The 24980-nt window shown below is 38.3% G+C and overlaps 1 protein-coding gene across 2 annotated transcripts in view; it reads right to left on the bottom strand.

Annotated features, from left to right (window-relative positions):
• LRP12 (LDL receptor related protein 12) overlaps positions 1–23307 on the bottom strand; it is a 71858-nt gene extending 48551 nt beyond the window's left edge. The window contains exon 1 of one of the 2 annotated variants that reach the window (XM_032467532.1): positions 22649–23307. In XM_032467532.1, the coding sequence (XP_032323423.1) occupies positions 22649–22727 (79 nt within the window). In that variant the 5' untranslated portion in view covers positions 22728–23307. The remainder of the gene's footprint in view (positions 1–22648) is intronic. The other variant, XM_032467531.1, reaches the window with a different exon arrangement.
• Between the last annotated feature and the right edge of the window lie 1673 nt (positions 23308–24980).

The following is a 24980-nucleotide window of genomic DNA, read 5'->3' as shown; positions in this document are numbered from 1 at the left end:
CTCCCTTTCTAGAAACTCTTCAGCATATATGTTTAAAGGTTCAAGTCCTCCAGGTTGATACCGCTCAGATGTTTCCCGTAATAATCTCTCTCCTGAGGTACAAATATTTACTTGACATTCATCTCTCCAAAATTCATGGAACACTTACCTTGTGCCAGTCATGGTGGTTGGTGCTTTTCATAGACTATTACTGATCTTTACAGCATCTCTGTAAATTAGATACTATCACCATTTTACAAGAGAAACTTAGACTCAAAAAAGGTACTGCCAGGATTTAGGCAGATTAGTCTAGCTCAAAGTCCATACTCTTAACAGCAGCAGCAACTAACGAGTCTGTACTCTGAGCCAGACGATGGTCTAAGCAATCACCATGCTTCAGCACATTTAATAGTCACAATCACCCTATGAAGGAGCTGCTGGTATCATTTCCATCCTAAAAGCTATCTTTTAACTTCCTCCTGGAACAGGAATTCGGTATTCCCTTAATATCACCTAGCGATCTCAAGCTCATGACGTCTGAGATCGAAAGAACTCCTCTCATCTACCCTCAACCTGCTTCTCCGCTCACACTCCACCTTGGTGAACGACACTGACATCTCCCACCTGTCGGTGGAGAAACATGCCAGTCACTCCAGACTTCTTCGCCATCCCCTTCCTTCCCTTGTGCACTATTATATTATCTTCCTTCTCCCCAAACCTGCGGCTATTTCCTTCCTTCACATCACTGATACCTCTTTCTAGTTTTACTGCATTAAATATAAGCTCCATGAGGACAGAGTGTAGAGTGATGCCTGGCTCACAGCAGACATTTGATAAATACTTGCTGAATGTATAAATTAGTTTACCAGCAAGCTTTCTAACTTTTGGTCTTAGAGTTCTCTGATCCATTCTTCACAATGCTACCAGGGATCTTTTTATTTTTTATTTATGTATTTATTTTTGCTCTTTTAAAAACATTTTTACAGGGGAGGTAATTAGGTTTATTTATTTATTTTGGGGGGAGGTACTGGTGATTGTGTATGCTAAGCATGCAGCTCTATCACATGAGCTATACCCTTCCTCCCCACAGAGATCTTTTTAAAAGGCATATCTGATACGAATCTTCAGCTCATAAATCTGTAATTGGTTCAATCCCTTATATGTATTAAAGTCTTTGAGGCCCACTATAATCTGGCTCTTCTTCTGTGTCTCCTCCCCTTAACTTTTAATCTCATACATATATATTCCTGTTTCATCACAGCTGAAGTACATACAATTTCTGAAACTGTTATGTTTTTGAATGTGAAGTTCTTTCTGCCTGGGAACAGCCCAGGGCATTGCCACCTGTCACCCCCCTAACTCCTTCAACTTAGCCTTGGGAAACAGATCTCCATCTTTCTCAGGATGATTACAAGTCCTCCTTGATGTTCCCGGTACGTCGTATTTGTAGTAAGCTATGAGCATGTGACAACCACAGTCCTCATCATCCTGTTTTGCCCATCTTCCACACCACATGCTGAGTGTCCTAAGAGTGAAGGCAGTCTCCCTCCTCCTTTCCTCTTTTTCACTCTCTTTCTCCCTGCCCTCCTATTCCTCAGCAACCATCTCCCACTTTCTGACACAAGGTGAAATTTCAGTAACTGTTGATTTAATGAATCAAAATGATCAGATTTTGAAATTAAGCATGAAACACCCTCTGTACAATTAGCCATTTGGTATAGTTTGCTCAGAGGGTAAGAGGAAAGAAGGAAAAGGATGAAGAAACAAAAATAGGAAGCCAGGTGTTCTTTCATCAGTGAATGAAGTTAGAAAGCCATAAGGGGAAAGAGACTTCAGATCCAAATGCCCATCTGGACCACAGGCTTTAAGAGAGCTATTTCTTACCATAGTTCTTCAAAATGGAAAACGTTGGTAAATGATTATTCAAAGCTCTTGAGCAGCTTCAGTCCTTAGACTGTATGTGACTGTACTCTGCATTACCTTTAGCAACTTGTTGGTAGGCAAGAGAGGACACCAAGCCAAAGGCATGACGCTTTTACCATTTCTGATCTTCAGTGGCACCTGGTTTTCTTAATAGTGTATAGCCCCTAAATCTAAGAAACATATTTAAAGAATTCTTCTTTTCTTCTTTGAGCAAGTGGCTAGCTTTTCACCTACCTCTGCTGAAGCTCCTCTCCTAACTTGCCTATTCTTTCACAGAATCTTAAAATAGCATCTTGCAGCTTATCCCGTCAACTAGGCACTTTCCTATAGAAGTTTCATTTATAAAGTTAGGATTACCCTTTTTACATAACTTTAAACAATTATCCAATGTAACTATATCTATCCTTGCTATATAGGTATGTTTCCTCAGGTGAACAAACAGAAAAAATATTTATTTATCTATTATGTATTTGTTGCTATACTATGAACTTTGACAAATTTTGATTTACTTCATCATCAGAACAAACATTTGAGGTAGGTATTGGCTCCAGTTTACAGACGAAGAAACTGAACTTCAGAAATAAGAAACCACTTGCCCAAGGTGACAGGTCTAAGAAGGAGTATCCAAACCCTAGGTCTATCTCATTACAAAGACCATTCATTTAATTTCTTCACTGTACTTTCCAAAATACAAAATGGGTCATATTTTAAATAATGATTTTATAATTTATAAAACATTTTCCTAATATGTATCTTTTAATTTTAAAACAATCCCAGGATCCTCTGGTTTCTCTTCAGATCGCATAGATCTTTCACCTTTTTAAAACAATCCCAGGAGTAATTGATATTCCTTCCCACATTAAGGCCCAGGAAGTTGAGACTCGGAGACTAAATTGGTAGGACCAAATCTCAGCTAATGAGAGCAGAATCAAACATGGAACACCAGATCTCCCACTACCACGGCCAGAAGATGCAGTTACCCTCTGTTAATGATGTCTAGACACAGTGGAACAGGAAAAGAACCAAGAGTTGCACTTACATTGACAAGAATTCCAAGAGATGAGGGAATTTTAAAAAGATCAGTCAGAAGACAATACTAAAATCTATGATAGTATAGATGGCATGACAACACAGTGGAGAGCATATGAGCCTTGACATCAAAGTCTGAGTATGACTCCTGCTATTAGTACTTACTTTATACTTTTTTTTTCTTTTTTGTGAAGTACGTTAAAGTATATGCCACGTATCATTCCACCTTTATATACTTCAACATGCATCTCTGAAAATACAGACATTCTCATCAACTACAATGCTCTTCTTTTAACAAAAATTAATAATCATCCTTGATATCATTTAATATAGCCGGGTTATAATCAGGTTTTCCTGGCTGTCTCATAAATGTCTTTTTATACTTGGCTCATCTGAAGCAGGATCCAGTGTCTCCACATTGCATCTGGTCAGTGTGTTTAAGTCTCTCGTAACCCACAGTGATACTCCCTTATTTTCCATGCCACTGACTTGTTACAGAAACCAGATCAGTTGTCCTGTAAGAGGCCCACATTCTGTGGTGTCACCTCCTTTTGGTGTCAATTAACTTTGTTCATCTAGCTCAAGGGTCAGCAAACTTTTTTCTGTAAAAGGGCCAGATGATAAGTATTTTAGCCTTTATGGTGGGCCATACAGTCTCTGTCACGACTACTCAACTCTACCGCTGTAGCACGAAAGCAGCCACAGGCAAGACTTAAATGCATCAGAGTGGCTGTGCTTCCATAAAATATTATGAGAAAACAAAACAAAACAAAGCAAAAAACACGCAGTGGGCTGGATGTGGCTCAAAAGCCATAGTTTGCCAGCCCCTGCTGTAGCTTGACTTCACGCAGGTTCAACATTTTTGGCTGGAATATTTTTGCAGAGCTGGTGCTGTACACTTTATACGTATCCCTGCAGGCACACACTATCCACCTGCCCTACTTTTCATAAGTCTGAAATTAATCAATAGGTCCAGGTCGGGTAGCCCAATCCCTCCATTGTAAAGCTCCCACACGACCATCTGTCTAATAGTTTCATTTACTGATCACAGCCTAAATAATTATTTCATTAGGGGTGGAAAAGTGATTTCTCTAATCCTGCCATTCTTTATGCACTCATTAGCTAAACTTCTGCAAAGAACTTTCCCTCAGTGTTATTTTCTTACCTTGAAACACAGTTCATACAGAGAAAAAGGAAGAGAAATACTTAATTCTTTCCTTTTAATTGTTTATTTTCAGAGTATGGAGTTAGTGCCCTATTTATTACCACTGGTATCTGGTAATTTGTTGTAGGGGGTGTGTGCCTGTGTTTGTGTGTGTGTGCGTGTGTTTCTTATTACAAGTCTGTTGACAGGAACCAAGGAGTTTTATATATTCAACCAGCTAACCTTATTATTCTTTTTGATACTTAAGTTCCCTCATCTTTGGCCAATGGGAACCCCTTTCTGTTGGTCCTGGTGTCCTTTTGGCATGAACCACTAGTCTTTGAGAGTTTTCTTGCTTTTTGATACAACAGAATGTCCTAGGCTTATCTTTTGGTATTTTCTGCTCTAGGCTGGAATGAGCCATTCATCCATGACCCCTGGATCCTTTCAAGGTGGGAGGGTATTTATCTGAGTTCTAGTTGTGCTCAATGCTATTGTGTTGTTATTGCAATAGTTCGCTGATGAGGGTATAAAAAATGTATAATCTTGAACTCATGGGCAAAGACTAAAATTGTACACTCTTTCTGGAAAACAAACTCTCTAATTGTGTGACCTTAAATTATTTAATTCCTCTACGGCTGAGTTTCCTGTAAAACGGAGTCAAAAACTGGGCCTAGTCTCATAGTTTTGATATAAAGAAAAAATGAATTTACATTTATATATATATATATATATATATATATATATATATATATATATATATATATATATACACACACACACACATATACATATACACACACACGGCATTTAAAGCAACAACTAGCATGCAGTGAGCACTCAATAACAATCAGGTAGTATTTTTTACTGAGAGCTATGAAAATACTCCAAACTTTGACCCAGTAATTCCACTTTTATGACTTAATCATAAGGAATATGAAAAATTAAGATAAAAATTAATAAAAGCATGTCAATTATAGTATTTATAAATGTGAATAAAATTGTAAACAACCTAATGTTCAACATTAGGGAAATAGCTTATACAGAAAAAGTAACATGGAAAAATGCCCAAGATATATATCAAGTAATACTAATAAACCTATCAGCCAGAGATACCATGTCTACTAGTCAAGACTGAATGCTCATCTCATCGCACCCTAACCACACGTTGATTTTTACGTCCTTATCGAATATTTTGAACACTTAACAGAACAGTTTGCATTTTACATATTTACTAAATTAGTATGTGGTATTTATTTGTATTTCTTTGTGAAGTTAATTTTTGTTTCTAATTTTGCAAAGCAAAATTAATTCAAAAAACACTAATGATATGGCACCTGTGGCTCATCTATCAGTATCACAAGCAGATGAGTTCTAGTAACGAATTTAAAAAAGCAAATATAATCAGGAATTAATCAGTTTGCATGTAAAGTGCACTGGGTTTAGGGAAGTCTCTAAGTAAAACTACAAAGAAGCAGTGTAGTGTAATAGTTAAGAGCACCGATTCTTGAGCCATGCTATCTGGGTTCAAATCTGAGCTTTTCCACTCACGAATTATGTGATCTTGGCTAAAAGTAATTAACCTCTCTGTGTCTCTGGTTCCTTACATGTAAAATAGAAATAATAATAGTATCTAAGTTGATAGGACTGTTACGAGAAGTAAATGAATGTGTGTGTATATAACACACACACACACACACACACACACATACAAACACAGTGAGTAGAACAGTGCCTGGAACACTGTAACTGCTGTGTAAGTGTTTGCTATGGTTACAAAAATGAGTTTATAAATCAGTCCCTTCTTGTCTCCTACTACTTCACACAGCATAGCTTTTTACTCAAACATTACACTGTTTTGCAACTATTTCAAGATATTCCTACTTGAATTAGCTGTGCACAATTTGGGTGATCAAGGGACAATATTTTCAAGTGTTTCTGATGACACAGCAGACATATTTAAAAAAAAAAAACTGAGAAAGAACAAAGCTGGGGGCATCACACTCCCTGATTTCAAACTTTACTATGAAGCTATAATAATTAAAACAGTGTGGTAGTGGCATAAAAACAGACATGTAAATTGAACAAAACAGAGAGCCCAGAAATAAATCCATGCACATACAGTCAATTAATTTACAACAAAGGAGCCATGAATATACAATGAAAAAAGAATAGTCTTTTCAATAAATGGTGTTGGGAAAACTGAACAGCCACATGTGAAAGAAGGAAAATGGACCACTATCTTGCACCGTATGTAAAAATTAACTCAAAACGAACTAAAGACATGAACATAAGACCTGAAACCATAAAACTCCTAGAAGAAATCATAGGCAGTAAGCTCCTTGACACAGGTCTTGGAAATAAGTTTTTGAATCTGACACCAAAAGCAAAACCAACAAAAGCAAAAATAAACAAGAAGGACAGTATCAAACTAAAAAGCTTCTGCATAGCAAAGAAACCATTAACAGAATGAAAAGGCAGCCTCCTGAATGGGAGAAAATATTTGCAAATCATACATTTGATAAGGGGTTAATATCTAAAATATATGAAAAACTCATATAAAAACTCAACCCAAGAGCAAAGAACAATCAGATTACAAAATGGGCAGAACATCTGAACAGACACTTTTCTAAAGAAGACAGATGACCAACAGGTACATGACTAGATGCTCAACCTTATTAGTCATAAGGGAAAATGCAAAGCAAAACCACAGTGAGATATCGTCTCACACCTGTCAGAATGGCTATTACCAAAAAGGCTAGAAATAACAAGTGTTGGTGAGAATGTGGAGAAAGGGAATCCCTGTGTGTTGTTGGTGGGAATATAATTTGGTGCAGCCACTATGGAAAACAGTATGAAAGTTCCTCAAAAATTAAAATTAGAACTACTATATAATATATTCAACTCCACTTCTGGGCATTTATCTGAAAAAAAAATCATTAACTCTAAAAGATATATACACCTTGATGCTCACTGTAGCACTTACAATATCCAAGATATGGAAACAACTAAATGTTTATCAATGAATAAATGAATAAAGAAACTGTGGTGAGATATATATACATATACATATAAATAAATATATATAATGGTATATTATTCAGCCATAATGAATATCTTGTCTTTTGTGGCAACATGGGTAGACCTGAGGGTATTATGCTAAGTGAAAGAAGTCAGACAGAGAAAGACAAATACTATGTATCTCTTACGTGTGGAATCTAAATTCTCTCTCCCTCTCTCTTTCTCTCTTTCTCTATCCAAGCTCACAGACACAGAGAAAAAAACAATCAACATAGATCACATACACCACAGCACTAAAGAGGTTTCTAACCTCCCACAGCAGTGCTCTCGAACCTGAATATGAAAGAAAATCACCTGGAGATCTTGTTAAAATGGAGACTCTAATTCAGTATCCAGGGCGGGGCCTGAGATTCTGCTTTTCTAACAAGCTCCTTAGGTAGTGCCAATGCAGCTGGTTCAAGAACAGCACTGTTAAGGGTCATACCGAGCCTTAAGGAGTTCTGGAATCATACAATATCATACACATTTTCTGTGAATGTGCATTTATGGATTAGTTTTTGCGGAAAGGACCTATGTACAGTTCTTACCATATTCTCAGGTGTGGGGGTGTGAGTAGGGGAGAGTGCAAGTAGAGAGTAAGATAATTCGTGGGAGAGGTGTCAGAGACACAAATCAGTTCTTTGGGAAAAAAACTAATTATAAAAAGGAAAAATTATTTGTAAAGGCAATTATTATATATATATATATATATACAAAACACAATTATAACTTACAAGACTAAGCTGAAGAATTGGACAACTCTATATTATAGACAATTATACTCCAGAAAAATTGTAACTTAGAAGACTAAATTGAAGAATCTTTAAATTCTAGATAAAAAGACAAGGATAAGAAACTAAGAGACAAAAAAGATAAAGCCAGGATCTACTACTCACTTATAGGAGTTTTAAGAGTAGAGAACATAGGATAAAGGGAATTTAAAATACATATACATATGTATACATACATACACACTATATATACATATGTGTATATATTCACACATATATGTACACATATGTATTTTAGAAAAATATCTTTAGATCATACAACTAGATATGTTCAGATAAAATGCCCACCAAATACCAAACACATGTAACAATGACTGAAGATAACATAAAAAACATGCCAGTAAAAATGGTAAACTCCAAAGATAAAAAGAAAGTTATTATAAGCTACCAAAAGAACAAAGGAATCAGAATCAAAATGGCGACCTAAAGTTACAAGATAACAAAGCAACACACACAGAATTCTGAATAGAAAACATTGGAACCTGGAATTCTATACCCAGCCAAACCATTATTCAAGTGTGAGGGCAACATAAAGAAACAATTTCAGCTGTGCGCATCTAAGAATATATACAACCAATATGTATTTCTTATGGGGGGAAGGATAGGAAGATAATACATGAGAATGTACTTCAGCAAAACTGAAATATCAGTCTAATTAAAGACTTAAAGAAAACTGACACAGGATAGAAAATGGTAAGGGAGGGAAAAGAGAACTTAAGGAATCAAAATAATTGCTGAGAATGAGGATGCAAATCTTAATGCAATTAATTTGGGGAAGTATTTTAACATCTTTTTTGTTTTCTATGCCAGTCTATTTGTATTTTTTATAAATAAGTTCATTTGTATCATTTTTTTAGATTCCACATATAAGTGATATCATATATTTGTCTTTCTCTGTCTGTCTTACTTCACTCAGTATGATCTCTAGGTCTATCCATGTTGCTGCAAATGGCATTATTTCATTCTTTTTTATAATTGAGTAATATTCGTGTGTGTGTGTGTGTGTGTGTGTGTAACACAACTTTTTTATCCATTTATCTGTCAATGGGCATTTAGGTTGCTTCCATGTCTTGGCTATTGTTAACAGTGCTGCTATACACATTGGGGTGCAAGTATCCTTTTCAAATTAGAGCTTTTGTCTTTTCTGGATATATGATCAGGAGTGGGATTGTTGGATAATATGGTAACTCTTATTTTTAGTTTTTAAAGGAACCTCCATACTGTTCTCCATAGTGGCTGCACCAACTTACATTTCTACCCACAGTGTAGGAGGGTTCCCTTTTCTCAACACCCTCTCCAGCATTTATTATTTGTAGACTTTTTGATGATGGCCATTTTGACTGGTAGAAGGTGATATACCTCATTGTAGTTTTGATTTGCATTTCTCTATTAGCAATGTTGAGCATCTTTTCATGTCCCTGTTGGCCATCTGTATATCTTCTTTGGAGAAATGTCTATTTAGATCTTCTGCCCATTTTTTGATTGGGTTGTTTATTTGTTTTTATACCAAGAATATAATTCATAAAATATTAGTAAACTGAATTCTGTAAATTAAAAACTTTTGTTTTGCCAAGGGCACTGTCAAGAGAACAGGCCAAAACTTGCACATGAATGTTCACCAGGTGAACTAACTGTGGTACGCCCATACACAATGGCATACTGATCAGCAATAATAAATGGTTGATCCATGCAACAATGTGGATGATCTCAGACATTATGCTGAGTAAAAGAAGTCAGTCTCATACTGTGCAATTTCAGTTATTTGAAAAAGACAAAACTGTAGTGATGAGAAATAGATGGGTGGTTATCTGAGATTATGGGCGAGGAGAGGATGTGACTCTAAAAAATGGCAGGAGGGAGATTTTTCAGGTGATGTATCCTGATTCAGGTGGTAACTACATAAATCTGTATGTGCTAACATTCACAGAGATGTACACCAAAACGATAAAGAATCCATTTTACTGTATGATAATTTAAAAAACAAAAGAAAATAAATAAACAATCATCTTAAAAGTTAGAAAACAACAAAATAATCCCCCCCAAAAGAATTAGGTTAAAAGAAGAAATTAGTAACATCGAAAACAGAAAAATCAGTAAACCATAAAACCAAGAGCCGATTCTTTGAGAAAACCTGTGATAAGTATGTTCAAGAAAAGAATGACAGACAGATATTAGGAATGACAATGGTGCTATAATCACACACATAGAAAATATTTTTGAGAGCACATTATTTACAACCTTAAAGCAAATGTGGAAATACAGATGAAATTATAATATTCCAGGAAAATATGACTTAGCACTTTAAACAAAACTGACTCAAAGAGGTAGAAATTGAAAAGATGTTATTCCTCAAAAGTACCATGCCCTTACAGATACAGGACAGAGTTCTGAAAAATCTTCACATCTTTTACTATTTTAAATTTTATCGTAGCTAGCCCCCTACTTACATCAGGGAAGAAAAGAATAAATTTTTGAAAAATACACAAAATAATTAAAAAACAGGGACAAATCATGTATCCATTCTCTGTAACACACTCCCATACTTCAGTCAAATCAAACACTCAGTTCCTTATTGTAATGCAGTGGAAAAAGTAATGTGGAGTTGAATTCTATTCAGACTGAATTTGTGTGATTTTATGTATACTCACTCATATTTTTCATATGGCCCCTCAATAAAATCATAATATTGGTGCTCCAAAAAAACTTCTGCACCAATGCTCAGAGCAAACAGGATGTTTTGTACTTAATGAAAGTATGCTATTCAGCTTTGAATATACAAAACATGTATACTGTAATCTAAGATGGTTTCAGGGATTTTCTAAAGAACTGCGTTTTAGCCTTACTCACTGACATTAGACCTAAACTCTGTGTAGTGATTCCACTCCAGCAGCACCAAGAGTAGGCTCTCCCATCCATCTCCCACTCTTTGTAACAGGGTGAATACTCTTTAGTGCAAGTAATCATGTCAGTGACACCACAAGGTCAAGTCTTACATAGTACTAGTGCCATGTTTTGGTTAACTTTATGGTTGTCACCTTTTGAACAAGTAAGTTTGGTCTTAAAGTATCATCATCCCCAAAAGACGAAAGTACCCAATTGGCAGAACACAGCAATCCTGTCCCTTGACTTGAGCTCACTCTTCATTTAGCGTCTCCGTTTTACTCTACAGACCTTCCTTTGGATGTGAATTCTACTTCTCATCCAATCAGTCCATCTCCACTAAAGTATCTTATTTGCTCATTTGGCCATAAGGCTCATTCATGAAAAGGATTTACATCTTACAGGCTCATCTCTATTATCTTACTTAGTGAAACAAAGTTTAACCACACTAGGAACGAAAACATTTCTCCCGTCAGCAGGACAAAGCTGTTCATTTTTGCTTTCTTACTGTAACTGTAGCTATACAGTTCATAAACACTCTCCTTTTCTAATCTGAAGAGGCAAAATAATCACAACTTGAACCCTAAAATGCTTTACACTGTTCTTGACCACTGAAATCAACTTAAAAAAAGGTTTAGCTATTATAAGTGTATCTTAAAGCACAGATTAAGAGATATGAAAATCAGGCAGAGAGAGGAAGTCAGGTTACAGGAGAGAGAAAGAAAAGGGGTGGAGGGAGGTCTGACTACAGACTGATCTCAAAGATAGAAACACTAAGCCTTAAAACAATTAGTACATGTATTCCAGCAGATTAGAAGATAATATATCATTACCAACTTGATGTGGCCTATCCCACAAATGCAAAAGTAGTTCAACATTAGGAATCATATGAATGTAATTTATTTCATTCATGGGTAAATGAACTTATTTATTCAACAAGTACTGTCTGGTATTATGCTAGGTATGATTCACTCACATTATTCTGGCCCTCATAAATACCTTATGATCATTTTGGAAACAAAGAAACTTATGTGACAAAATTAAACATCTATTCTCAAAAACATATTTTATACAGGAATTTAAGTTGTATCTCCAATTTGATTAAGAGTATCAGAAACCTATAGCAAATTTACACTTAAAATTAAAAAATAGAGAGAGAGAGAGAAAGGGGATGGGGAGTCAGTAAAAGACTTAAAAGATATCAATGATTGCAGAGTATGGAGCTTACTTGGATCTTGATCCAAACAGTTTCTAAAATATCATATTTATATGACAACCAGGGCAATATGCATATGGCTAGATATGTAATAATAACTAGGAATTGTTAACTTTTAAGTGTGATAATGGTATTGGGCTTAAGTTTTGTGGGTTTTTTTTTTTTGGAGGCTTTCACATGTTAGAGATAGATACTGAAATACTATTAGATTAGTTATTTGGGATTTGCTTCAAAATCATTTGTGTTTAGGGAGCGGGTGGAAGTCTAGATAAAACAAGGCTAGCCATATACTGATCATTTGTTGAAGCTGGATGTTGGGTATATCAGGTTAATTATACTAGTGTCTCTACTTTTGAATATGTCTGAAATTTTCTGAAGTACAAGGTTTTAAAATTATTTTTAATTATCTGACACAATGGGAAAAAATTAAACAAAAAAGAACAAAAAACACAAAACACTAGAGAGAATCTACATTATCAGGAAACCTTCTATGGACATTTTATTCAACATTATTTGATTTAAAAAAATTATTATTTAGTAACTTTCAATTGAAATATACATACAAAAATGCACAAATTGTTAAGTTTCTAGTTCCACGAGTTATAACCCAAAAAACCCCTATCTGTGTAAACCACCACTTAGGTCAAGAAACAGATTTGACCAGCAGCCCAGAAGCTTCCCTGGTACCCACCTCAATCACTGTCTGGTCCCTGTCTCACCCCAACAGATAACTACTCTCCTACATTATTCTAACTTCTCACATTATAATTGTACAGTAGCTATAATTTTGTGTCTAACTTCTGATCAACCTGTGAAATTTACCCATGATAACTGTAGCAGTAGTTTGTTCTTCCTTTTTCTTTTTTTTTTTAGTTTGTTCTTTTTCATTACCTTGTAGCAAGTTACCTTCAAAGTGTGGTCGGTAGACTTCTGGGAGTCCCCAAGACCCTTTCAGAGTTTACCAGAACGCAGAAAGTTCACTGATAAGATTTCAGATTCCATGTTGCAACTAAACTTTAAAAAACTACTACTTATCAAGTTCTGGTGTAGCATCAAAGAATATTCACATTTATCTGAAAAGGCTACTAAAATTCTTCTCCCTTTACAATTATCTACGTGAAGCCATAGTTTCTTCCTAATAAAACACATCACAATAGACTGACTGCAGAAGCAGGCATGAGAAATCAGCTGTTTTCTATTAAGTCAGACATTACAGTGATTTGCAAAAATGTACAGCAACACCACTCTTCTCACTAAACCTTGTTTTTGAAAATCTAATTTTCATTTTACATATTTTAAAAATGTATGCTATTTACAGTCACATGTAATGGGGTTTCTTATCATTTTAAATGGGTTAATAAATATCTTAACAATCTCTCAACTTGAATTTCTAATATTATTTTAAAACATACATATATGCCAAAATGCAAATCAAAATTACAATGAGGTATCACCTCACACCAGTCAGAATGCCCATCATTAAAAGTCCATGAATGATAAATGCTGGAGGGTGTGGAGAAAAGGGAACCCTCCTACACTGCTGGTGGGAATGTAGTTTGGTGTAGTCATTATGTAAACAGTATGGAGATTTCTCAAAAAACTAAAAATAGACTTACCATATGATCCAGCATTCCCACATCTGGGCATGTATCTAGAGAGTACTCTAATTCAAAAAGATATATGCACCCCAATGTTCATAGCAGCACTATATACAATAGCTAAGACATGGAAGCAACCTAAATGTCCACTGACAGATGATTGGATAAAGAAGTTGTAGTATATTTATACAATGGAATACTACTCTGCCTTAAAAAAGAATAAAACAACACCATTTGCAGCAATCATGGATGGACCTGGAGATTGTCATTCTAAGCGAAGTAAGACAGAAAGAGAAAGAAAAACACCATATGATATCACTTATATGTGGAATCAAAAAAAAAAGAAAAAGAAAAAGAAAAAGAAAAAGAAAAAGAAAAAAAGGACATTATGAACTCATCTACAAAGCAGAAAAAGACTCGCAGACATAGTAAACAATCTTATGGTTACTGGAGAAAGGGGGTGAGAAGGGATAAATTTGGGAGTTTGAGATTTGCAAATATTAGCCACTATATATAAAAATTGATTAAAAAAAGTCTTCTGTGTAGCACAGGGAACTATATTCAATATCTCATAACAACCTTTAATGAAAAAGAATATGAAAACAAATACATATGTATATATATGACTGGGACATTGTGCTGTACACCAGAAACTGATACATTGTAACTGACTGTACTTCAATTTAAAAAAAAATTTTTAAAAGAAAGGAAAACATACATATTTGCCATCTAAAAAATTCATTGAATTACTCAATAATTATGGATCCCTGAGTCCCAAAAACTTAAGAACTGCTGCTGCACAGTTTTCCCTTACAAGAATATACCATAATTTATTCATCCATTTTATTGCTGATGGACATATGGGCTGTGTCTAGTCTGGAATTATAACAAGTAAGGATGCTATGAATATTCTTGTACGTGTCTTCTGACGCACATGACGTCTCTACTTCTGCTGAGTTCATATCAGGAGCAGAACTGCTTGATCATGGGGCATGTTTACACTCAGCTTTAATAGATACTGACTGTTTTCAAAGTAGCTATTAACCATTTGAAATGTGGTTAGTCTGACTGAGATGAGCTGTAAGAATAAAATTTACACTGGATTTTGAAGACTTAGTATGAAAAACATAATGCAGACTATCTCATTAATAATTTTGTATTGAATACAGGTCAAAATGATAATATTTTAGATATACTGAGTTAAACATACGATTAACATCAATCTCACCTGGTTTTTTTTTCTTTTTAATGTGGCTACTAGGAAATTTAAAACTATGTATATGACTTACATTTGAGGTTCACATCATGTATCAGTTGGATAGCACTGCTCCAGGGGAACACAGAGAAGTAAAACAGGAAAATACCAAATACTGCTTATAAGAACAGTCCGAGATGCTTAGGAGATGGGCACCTAGTTTTGAGGAACCAGGAAAGACTTCCCAAAGGAGGTAACATCTAAAGGAAAGCCAAAGGACCGCAGGAGTCAGCCTAGGGAATAAAGTGGTGGAGGAAGATGGCTAAAAACAGGCAGGGGGAACAGTGTATGCAAAGGCCAGGAGATAGGAACGAAGACAGGAACATGGGCCAGGAACATGGGCATGGGTGGTGAAGGGGAGTGACAAGAGACAAGGGAAAAACCAGCTAGCTTGTGAAGGGCAGAGTGATGCTTCCATTTTAAGAATAGGGAACTACTGGTAGGCTTTAAGCAAGAAAGTTACATAATCATACCTTAACTTTCGAAGAGTCACTCTGCTGCTCCTATGTGTGATATGAGTAAATCAGGACAAGACTAGAGCCAAGACAAGTGGGGCTGTTACAACAGTGGAGATTAAAAAAATAATAATAATGGGCCTTTACATGAAGAGAACAGCAGGAGGGAGGTGTGAACCTTAGGCAAACCACTACTATCAAAGCTTCAGTTTCTTCTAATAATACCTACTTTGCAGAGTTATTTTGAGGATTTAAGCAAGGCTTTTTTTTTTTGGTAAAGGAGTTCTGTATTCTAACTCTCGGTAAAAGGTTTTAGTGCCACTAGAACAGGCAATAATAATTTCAAGAAACTAAATTCCATTTCAGAATATACCAGATAAAAAGTTTCATCTTTTCTCCAACGTACTAAAACCTGAAAGATACTTTAACAATCAGTGAAATTGTTAGATAATTACATTTGAATAGTAAATTCCAACTACTAAACATCCTACTTTGCTCCATTTAACCTCAATATGAAAAGATCAGCACCATGTCCTACATCTCTAAAAACTGAAATTTCAGAGAATTAAAGGTTAGGTATCAAGCTAGTCTCATTCAACAGTAAAGACATGAATGTAAAACAATTTCACTTCTTCACCAAACTGACACTAGCAGGGTAGTGAGTTATCAATTCTAGCTCTCAATTCTAGTTCAGAGAGTACTGGAAAACTGTTAAGTCAGCTTCATTTATTTTGAAGTTTTGGGACCTTCTAACGTGGTGCCTTCTATAAATAAAGTCTTCAACTCAGGAGAAAAGGTAAAAAGTCACTTTATTTTTCCAAAAATTTCTTAAGAGCTCTAATCCACCAATTCATTCTTGACTCTCCTAAGATATAAAGCAACCTTTAATTAATCACTTAGTACAAAGCATTTAATTTATGCAAAAAGTCCTTGAAACCTAACTTTTCCACCCTTTACTTTCTCCCTGGAATACTTTTACAAAACTGTAGGAAGTTTTGTTTTCTGTACTTATTTCATTGACAAAAATGATAGTCCTTAGAACTGAGTTCTCCGCCGAACCCTTCTTAAGCCTCCCCTTTGTAACTTAAATCCCCAACTCCTGCTGTCACAGCTATTCACTGCCGTGTCCTTCTTACACTGAGCCTTCTTAGCATCCTCTCTTCTAGATTAAAAAACAAACACTTAACTTCCTAGGGGTCTAAACTGATTTACTGAATTATGGAAACAGAAATCTCCCCCAACCTCTCATCCCTTTCTTCACTCTCACCTGATGATCTCATGTCCTATTACTTTGAGAAATCTCCATCTTTCTACCCCAAAACCTACAGACCTAAGTATACTTGCACCAATATTTTCCCCCTTCCCTCTTGTGACAAGAGAGGAAATACCCCACCCCATCAAAAGGGCAATCCACACCCTTCTTTCTCTCTCTACTATCACCTTGGTCCAAGCCGTTTCTCACCGGCGTTACAGCCCAAACGTGATCACCCCATCAATACTGGTGCCTAATTAACAATCCACATAGTGACAGATGCAACTGTTTCAAGACATAAATCACACGATGTCACTTAAAGCTTATCAACAGCTACACTTAAAATACACCCAAACTCTTTACCACGGTTTCCAGAGCCTTGAGTTCCTGCCTAACATTCTAGCCTCACCACGTCACTCTTACGACCACTGTGCTCAGGCTCCTGCTTTTATTCCTTTACCTGCAATGCCCCAGCTCTTCCACATCAACTCTTTCCTAACTCTGGATCTTTCAGTGTTGTTCCCAAGTGGAAGGCTCTCCTATCGCAATCGTAACATGGGTAGCTATCCTTGGATCTTTTATTCTCTCAAGAAAGCATCCTTCCTCTAATTACCCTGCATCTGTTACCATCTCTGCCCCTTGTTTTTCTTAGAGTGCTTACTGCAAGCTATTCACTAGACTGTGAGATCCACGAGGGCAGAAACCATGTCCGTCGGGTTACCATGCCTTACACAGTGCCAGACATAAGCAAGTGCTCAACGAATATGCGCTAAATGAATGAATGAGTGAAGAGAAAGGTCGGGGTTGCAATTTCAGCTCTACTACTTCCCAGTGGTTTGACCTTAGATAAGTGACGCCTTCTCTGAGCCTCAATTTTCTCTTCCATAAAAAAAGGGATAAACATGAGACCTAATTAAGATTAACGGGCAATGAATAAAGACCCAGCACAGTATTTGAACTTAATTTAATAAATGTTTGTTTCCTTCCCTTCCTTCTCTAGTTTAGACTGTGAGAATTCCCTAAGCTAATTCAGTATTGAAACTAAATAGAAATAGACAGACAGACCTATCTATCTGTATACACATCTATTTAAAAGACGAATGACATGCACCTGAACAGATAGACTGGTAACTTGTATTGGCAGGATCTAATCCTACACCTTAGAAAATGGGAGTAAGTAGCATAACATCTATTACTCACCCCCCTCCTTCCACAAAGGACGGGGTGGGGTGAGGAGAAAATGAAGAGAAACCGTAGGGAAAGGTAACTATAAAAATTAGAAATCATTAACTCAACTTCAATTCCTAAGTTAGAACAACCTTCATTTACCCATAAAAACTTGTAGCAAGAATGGGATTAGTATGCATTCTAAAACCCTGAAATAAAACATTTTCTATTTGCTTAAATCTACACAAATCTCATCTATAGTAAAGATATTCACCTTCTTTTTACCTTTCATTCTTTAAAATGTAATTTCATTGACAAGATGTAAGAAAAAAACAAGAACAACAACAACAAAAAAAACCCCAGACACAAAAAGTGCCTTGGATCAGAAAAACAAAAAGTTCTCACTATTGCCTTAATTTTTTGATAAGCTTTAAATTTTCTAACCACAAAAGATAAGTCCTTTCCCACATTTTTTTTTTAAACTGCTGATCACTTTTCAGCCTGACATCATGTTTATGTTTTCTTCAAAGATTTTACTTTCTAGGAACCTTCTAAATAATTTACCACACATCATTCAAATCTCCTCCATACTGCACCTTGGAACATAGCTACCCCTCTGAAAGTGGCCATTTAATACTTTCTGCCTGGTAAACACCTAGAACTTTGTGGAATGTCCACATACCTTTATATTCTCCCTAGGGTATGGATACAATTTAGATTCTAAACCCAAAGAAGGGTTTATATTAAGCAATTAATTCAGTTTTAGTCAACATATTTTATGTAATCAAGCTTGACTTTTTTAGAAGTAATTGGAAGCCGGTTTAGATTTTTTTCTCATATTCCACTTATTTCTAAAAACTTTCTAAAATTGGAACTTCTAGTCTATCCTTAAACTGAAGATTTATAAAATGCTGCTGAAAGTTCCATAAAATTCACAGGAAAAGATCTACCCATTAGACATAAAATGCAAGAGTAAGAAGAATATTTTATGCTCCCACAACATCTAGAACAGTAGTGTGTACAGAAAGGACTTTTGACTATAATAAGCTAAAAACCAGTCTAAAGATTAATTTTCTCACAGGTTAGTATATGTCAAGAAAAGTTCTTACTGCTCCCAAAGGTTCTAGCAGCAAGTAACTAAAGACTTTACCATCTGCAACTTCTCAAGGCTACTCTAAAATGATATACAAATACAGCAAACATTTTAAATTACATTTTAAGGCTTCATCTAGGGCAGTGTTTCACAAACTAAGAACTGTATTCTATTAGTGGGTCCAAAATCAATGAGTCCAAACTAGCAAACGAAGAAAGGAAGGGGAGAGAAGGGAGGTGAAATACAGCAAAATGTCAACGTGCATTACAGGTAGTATGGGCAAGTATTATTTCAAGAGCTTTGTCTTGTTCTTTTTACTGGCAGTGACATAAAATGTATTTTAATGGGTCTGAATGAAAAAAAAAAAAGAGATTAGCAAACACTGATCTGGGAGACAAACAGAAGCAGAAAAGGATAGATCAATGGAACTGCCATAACTACTAAATTATGGCTTGGGAGGTGATTAGGACTAACAGCTTCTGTTGACAAGGAGTCAGTTTGGGAAATCTCTACATATCTTAAAACCAGATATTCCCAAGTGAGATGTGAAGAAGCACCTTCCCCGCTTACAGCAGGCCTAAAACAATGCCCAGCAAAGCTCACAGTCACCCCACTAAACTTTATCCCTTCAAACTTCCAATAACGGCAGAAGTCAACCTTCACCTTCTCCCAACTCTCAGGAACACAGTGCAGGTAAGCTAATGAAAGATAATTATTGGTCTGTGAACAACTAGTCCTAGAAAACATTAACTGCATTCCATATCATAATTTAGAGTTTCAGATAAGGCTTTGGCATTCAGAAAAGCAACTTGAAAGTAAAATAAATGGTCACATTTAATAGTCACATTCTTCACTAAAATGGTCATGTGAAGAGAATAAACATCAGGAGGGAGGTGCCAAGACGATGTTGTAGAGAGACTCACAGCTCGCCCTCTCCCACAAATACACCAGTAATTACATGTACAAACCCACTAAATCACACAGAACACCTACTGAACTCTGGTAGAGTGTTTCTCGCTTCAAAATACAGGATTCTCACAAAATCCGATAAACAACAGATTCATACCGTATAGCACAGGGAAATATATTCAATATCTTGTAGAAACTTATGGTGAAAAAGAATATAAAAAACAAATGTATGTATGTTCATGAATGACTGAAGCATTATGCTGTACATCAGAAACTGAAACAAAATTGTAAACTGACTATACTTCAATAAAAGTATATAGATACAAAAAAACAAACAAAAAAGAGAATAAACATCAAAGTAAAGATTTTTTAAGGTATATGAAATATTTCAAATATTCAAGGCATGACTTAGAGTCCTTTAACACTGCGATTATAGATAAGAAAAGAGTCACTCTGTGAAGAGTTAGTATCAAAATTGCCCAAACATTGGCCAATTAACCTGCATTTTTTCACTGGGTCTATGTTAAGAGTTACTCTGATCATTCAATTGCTTTAACAGGGATTCCTAATTATTTTTGAAGCCACTTAAAAAAACACACACACACTTTTTGATGTATGAGGGACAGTTTAATAAATTATAGCTAATGTGTTCTAAAGGTTCAGAAAAGTTGATGGATATCTCTCAGGATGCATCTGCTACTCATCACAATTACTGCATATTCAAGTAAAACAAACCCCACCCCCTCATACTACTGTTACAGCTTTTTTCCTCTAATATAAATCCCCACACAACTGGAGAGACAGAAGAAGACAAAGTGCAGCAATAAAGAGAATTTATCCAATTGCAGAGTGAAGGGTTCCTTTAATCTCTGCTTACTCTTTAATGTTCAGCCCGGCTCACTATCTTTTTCTTTATACTTTTAAAACTTGCTGTGTGGCTTGAGATATCAACCCTTGGCATAATTACTTGCTAATTTTACAATCTCACCCCATATTGTTGGAAAAAGGAGTTTTAGTTTTTGCCTACGAACAATTCCTCACTAAACACAAAATTCCTAAAACATAAATCTCTGATAAGCACCTACCAGAAAGTCGTTTTGTGTACAATTACAAAGGAGTGCACCAAGACAAATTATGGGGTTCACAGCCTCTTATCCCTAGAGGCAAAAAGACTTTTAGTCCAAACATTAACGACATAGCTTTTAATGAAAGAAGAGCTAAAAGAATCCATTTATTTATCCATTCTGATCAGATATTACTAAAGCTCAATTCTGATTATAGGACAGGACAAAGCTCGACACTCTCAATCACCCTAGATTAAAGATGCCTCTCACTTTCTTCTCTCTCCTGGACCATTACACCAAACTTAGAGCAGAACTAGACCCACCTTCAGGCTAGAAAAAACACATAATAGCTTATTGATCTCTGGTGCAGACCCAAACCCACAAGTCACCAGGCGAGTAAGGATCACAGCCACTTGATACAACTAACAATCAGAAGTCATGCACTGGGTTTTCTGGTCACAAATAAGCATACCATTGGCAATTACCACATCAAATGTGGACCAACTCTTCTCCTTCTCCCAAACAAACAAAAACAATAATATATTAATCAGGTCTGGGAGTAATACATCTGGAATCACACAGAAAAACTATTTCTTGGCTGTCAGTAAATGCCAATTTCAGTTCATCAACTTCTTCATTCCGTGTAATTTCTCAGGTTTTAAAAGTCACCATCACATTCAAGTCCACATATAAATACTTTTCAAAGAGACACTACTTGCTTGTAAGTTACGTGTTGCCTGAACTCCATCCCACCACTATTAGTGGAATTAATGTTTGTGGCAAATGACTTAGACTTTTTATAAGTAGAATTTACCAAAAAAATGGTAACTTCTAATTATTTTCCTCTGAAGAATTCAAAGCACCACTCCGAAAAGTAAAGGTTAACTGTGTTCTCTGGAACAGCTATTTATGTTTTTAACTGATGAACCAAGAACAGTCAAGTCAGAAGTGGAACTCAAGTCTCTCAAGGAATGAATGTTCTTTCCAATTAATTCCATGTAGCTCTTGTTCTGACCTCAGTGTAATACATAAAGCTTGGTTCTAGTCTCAGCCCTCTCTTAACCTCAAAGGAATATATGTAACACAACCCACAGATTGGAATAAAGCAACTGTGACAACATTAGCGGACAGTGATGGATGAAATGACAAACGAACTAGGAGTCTGGGCAGACACGTACGCCCTAAGAGGGAGAGACTGAGGTGGGGCTGGAAACTATTTTCTGGCCTTCTTCCGCGCGCTGCTCCAGGAGAAGGGACAGGATCCTGCACGCCCGGGATCAGCAGAACGTCGGCCCCCGAGGTGCAAGGATGGAAGACGATAGCGGGCTGCTTTTTCAGGGAGTGGGGAAGGTGGGGGATCCGTGCGGTGCGAATTTCACTGGGAAGAGAACTTCCTGACCCCGGGAAGGTCGGGGTGGCAGAACCCTCCGGGCCAGCGGCGAGGGCGACCTCCCCTTCTTTCTCCCACAGTCGCACATCTTTGTGCGTGTGGAGTATGCAAGGGGCTACGAGTCCTCGAAGAGCCGGCCGCCGGGGCCCTCTAGCCCAGGTCGGTAAGTCCGCCCGCCACACTCTCGCTCCCCGGGGGCTCCCCCAGCCCGGACGCCCCAGCCCCCCTCCAACACCCTGAGGGTCTGGAAGCGGGCGAGTGGACCAAAGCATCTTTGTGTGGGGACACCCCTTCCGCTGCATCCATCCCTCGCCGGGTCTTTGTCCCGCCGGGGGCAGGAGTCTCTCCCCGGTTCTTCGGGTAGCCCCCGTCCTGGAGGCCTCGGGGCCCAGGGTCGCCCCAGCTTTGTTCGGTCAGCGGGGTGCGGAGACGCGGACACTTACCGTACACCCCGGCGAAGAAAAGCAAGACCAGCGCAGACCTCCACCGCGGAGACTCTTTTGTGCTCCAGCGACGGGCCATAACCACAGCAGATGGAGGGAGCGAGGAGGAGATGGAGGAGGAGGAGCAGAAGGAGGAGGAGCTGGGGCCAGACGCCGCCGCCGCCGCCGCCGAGCCCCCGGCTGCTCCCTGCGCTCTCCGCGGCGGCGGGAGGGGGAGGGGAGGGGCCGCCGCCGCCCGCGCGCTCTCCCTCCCTCTCTCCCTCCCTCCTGCCCCACCTCAGCAGCTCGCCGGCTCCCACCCCGGGCGGCGTGACAGCCCTCAGCCGGGCGGCCCTCCCGGGGACGGGGACAGGAACAGGCAGCACGCGCGCGAGCGCGAGGGAAGGGGGAAGCGGACGCGCGACTCGGGCCTCGCGCCGCACAGGTTAGCCCGCGCCGCCACCAGCCAGACAGCGGGAGCCGGCACCCGCGTCCATCCGTGCTATCGGCAATCCCCTGGCCCGCCTGCCTTGGTTCCCGCCCCGCGCTCCGCCGGACTTTCCAAGTCCTGAGGCCGCTTTCTCCGCGACTGGAGTCGGAGGAGCAAGGCAGTGCCAATCGATGAGCGAGCGCGCGAACGCCGGCCGCGGTGTTGCCCAGCTCTGGAGAGCCGGGGCCAGCGTCGGAGCTCCGCCGCAGTCCAAGGCCTCCGGGCTGCCCCTGCGGGTGGCGTGAGAGCGAATTGGGAGGCGGAGGGTGCCTGAGTGTGCGAGAAGAGTGGCTGGTGGGAGGCTGGGAACTTGGGAGTTCCTCTCCCCTACCCCTCCCTGTCTCTACTTAATACCCGTGCGGAGCTGGGGATGGGTGGGCGCAGATTAGTGCGGGGACCCCAACCGCAGGTCGGTATGGATGCCTGCTGGGGACCTGGGGCTGGCCGCCCCAGCTCCACGTGCCCGGGAGGAGTCGGGCAAGGCCGGAGTACGGAGCACTTCCAGTCTGGCGTGGAAGCCGCGGGAGGCGGGTTGACATCCCGCTGGGGAGTTGGAGCTGGGGCAGGATGCTGGGCTGGAGCCACCGACCGTGGGGGTCAAGAAGTGGGAGAAGGATTCACCCAGCACTCCCTAATTTCCCTAAACATCTTCCCGGGTCGCAACAAGTGTGGCCCTCCTTTCTTTTACATTTCCGCGGCACTTTCTAAGTACATTTGTAGTAACACCGGCACGTCAGACCTTCCGCCTTGTAGTTTTAAAGTGTTTGTCTACCTGTCTTATCTCCCCTATTGGACTATCATGGGCCTTTACACTCACTTTCCGGTTTAGTCATTGAAGACGTATAAGGCACTATGCTGTCCTATTGACATAAATTAATCTCTTTTTAATCCCTAACAACTTTGTGAGATAAATACTATTATCCATATTTTATAGATAAGAAAACTAGACTCAGGCTAAATTAACCAAAACAGTGTAAATAGTGTATGGTTTGAGACAATTTTTCTCATTCCAAATTCAAGACTGTTTCCTCTCTGCTGCAGCATACTCTGTATCTGTTTAAGATTTTTTTTTTTTTTTGCAGGTGCATTTAGGCTTTCTCTCTATCCCCTACCAATTTGTCCCCTTTTAGATTTTTTTCCCCAGGAAACGGAAGTACAAAATATGAAATAATGATTATCAAACCATACAAAATCCAATGATAACAAATCTTGTATCATTTGGCAAAACAAAGTCCGTAACTCCAAAAATGTTTTCCACTCTCATTGGAGAAAAAGGAGGAGCTTCAGTGTTCTGCCTTAACCTGCAGTTGGTTTTCCTAGTTTTAGGATTCCAGACCATACTTGCTTGTTTTCTGAGATCTCTTGTCATAAACTGCACTGCCATGACCACTGTGTTTAGGACAGGCCAGAAACAAAATGAAGAGAGACTGGGCTGCATCTTTCCCTCTCTACTTTCAGTACCACTCAAGGAACCCTGTCCCCAAGACAAGACACACAATGCTCTCCTCCATCCCTTGACTCCTGCCTTCACACCCTCTCACCCCTCGACTTACTCATCCACCCAGACCTGTCCTTTGAAACTTAACTAAATTCTCAAACTTTTTGATCTCAGGTTGATTTAAGTACTCACCACACTTAAAATGTGGTGAGTACTCCAAAGAGCTTTTGTTTATGTGGGTCATACCTACTGATATTTACCATTTAGAAGTTAAAGCAAGCTTAAAGTATTTGTAAATTTACTTTAAAAATGCATTACAGGTTAACTATTCCCCCCCCCCCAAATTAGTGAAAAGTGTGGCATTATTTCCATCTTTGTAAATCTGGCTTAGTAGAAGACAGTTAGAGTCTCATGTCTGCTTCTGC

The sequence above is a fragment of the Camelus ferus genome, chromosome 25, assembly GCF_009834535.1.
Source record: "Camelus ferus isolate YT-003-E chromosome 25, BCGSAC_Cfer_1.0, whole genome shotgun sequence".
In the NCBI taxonomy this organism is placed as follows: Eukaryota; Metazoa; Chordata; class Mammalia; order Artiodactyla; family Camelidae; genus Camelus; species Camelus ferus.
Note: the sequence above shows the minus strand (reverse complement) of the source record. Positions and strands in the feature narration are given on the sequence as shown.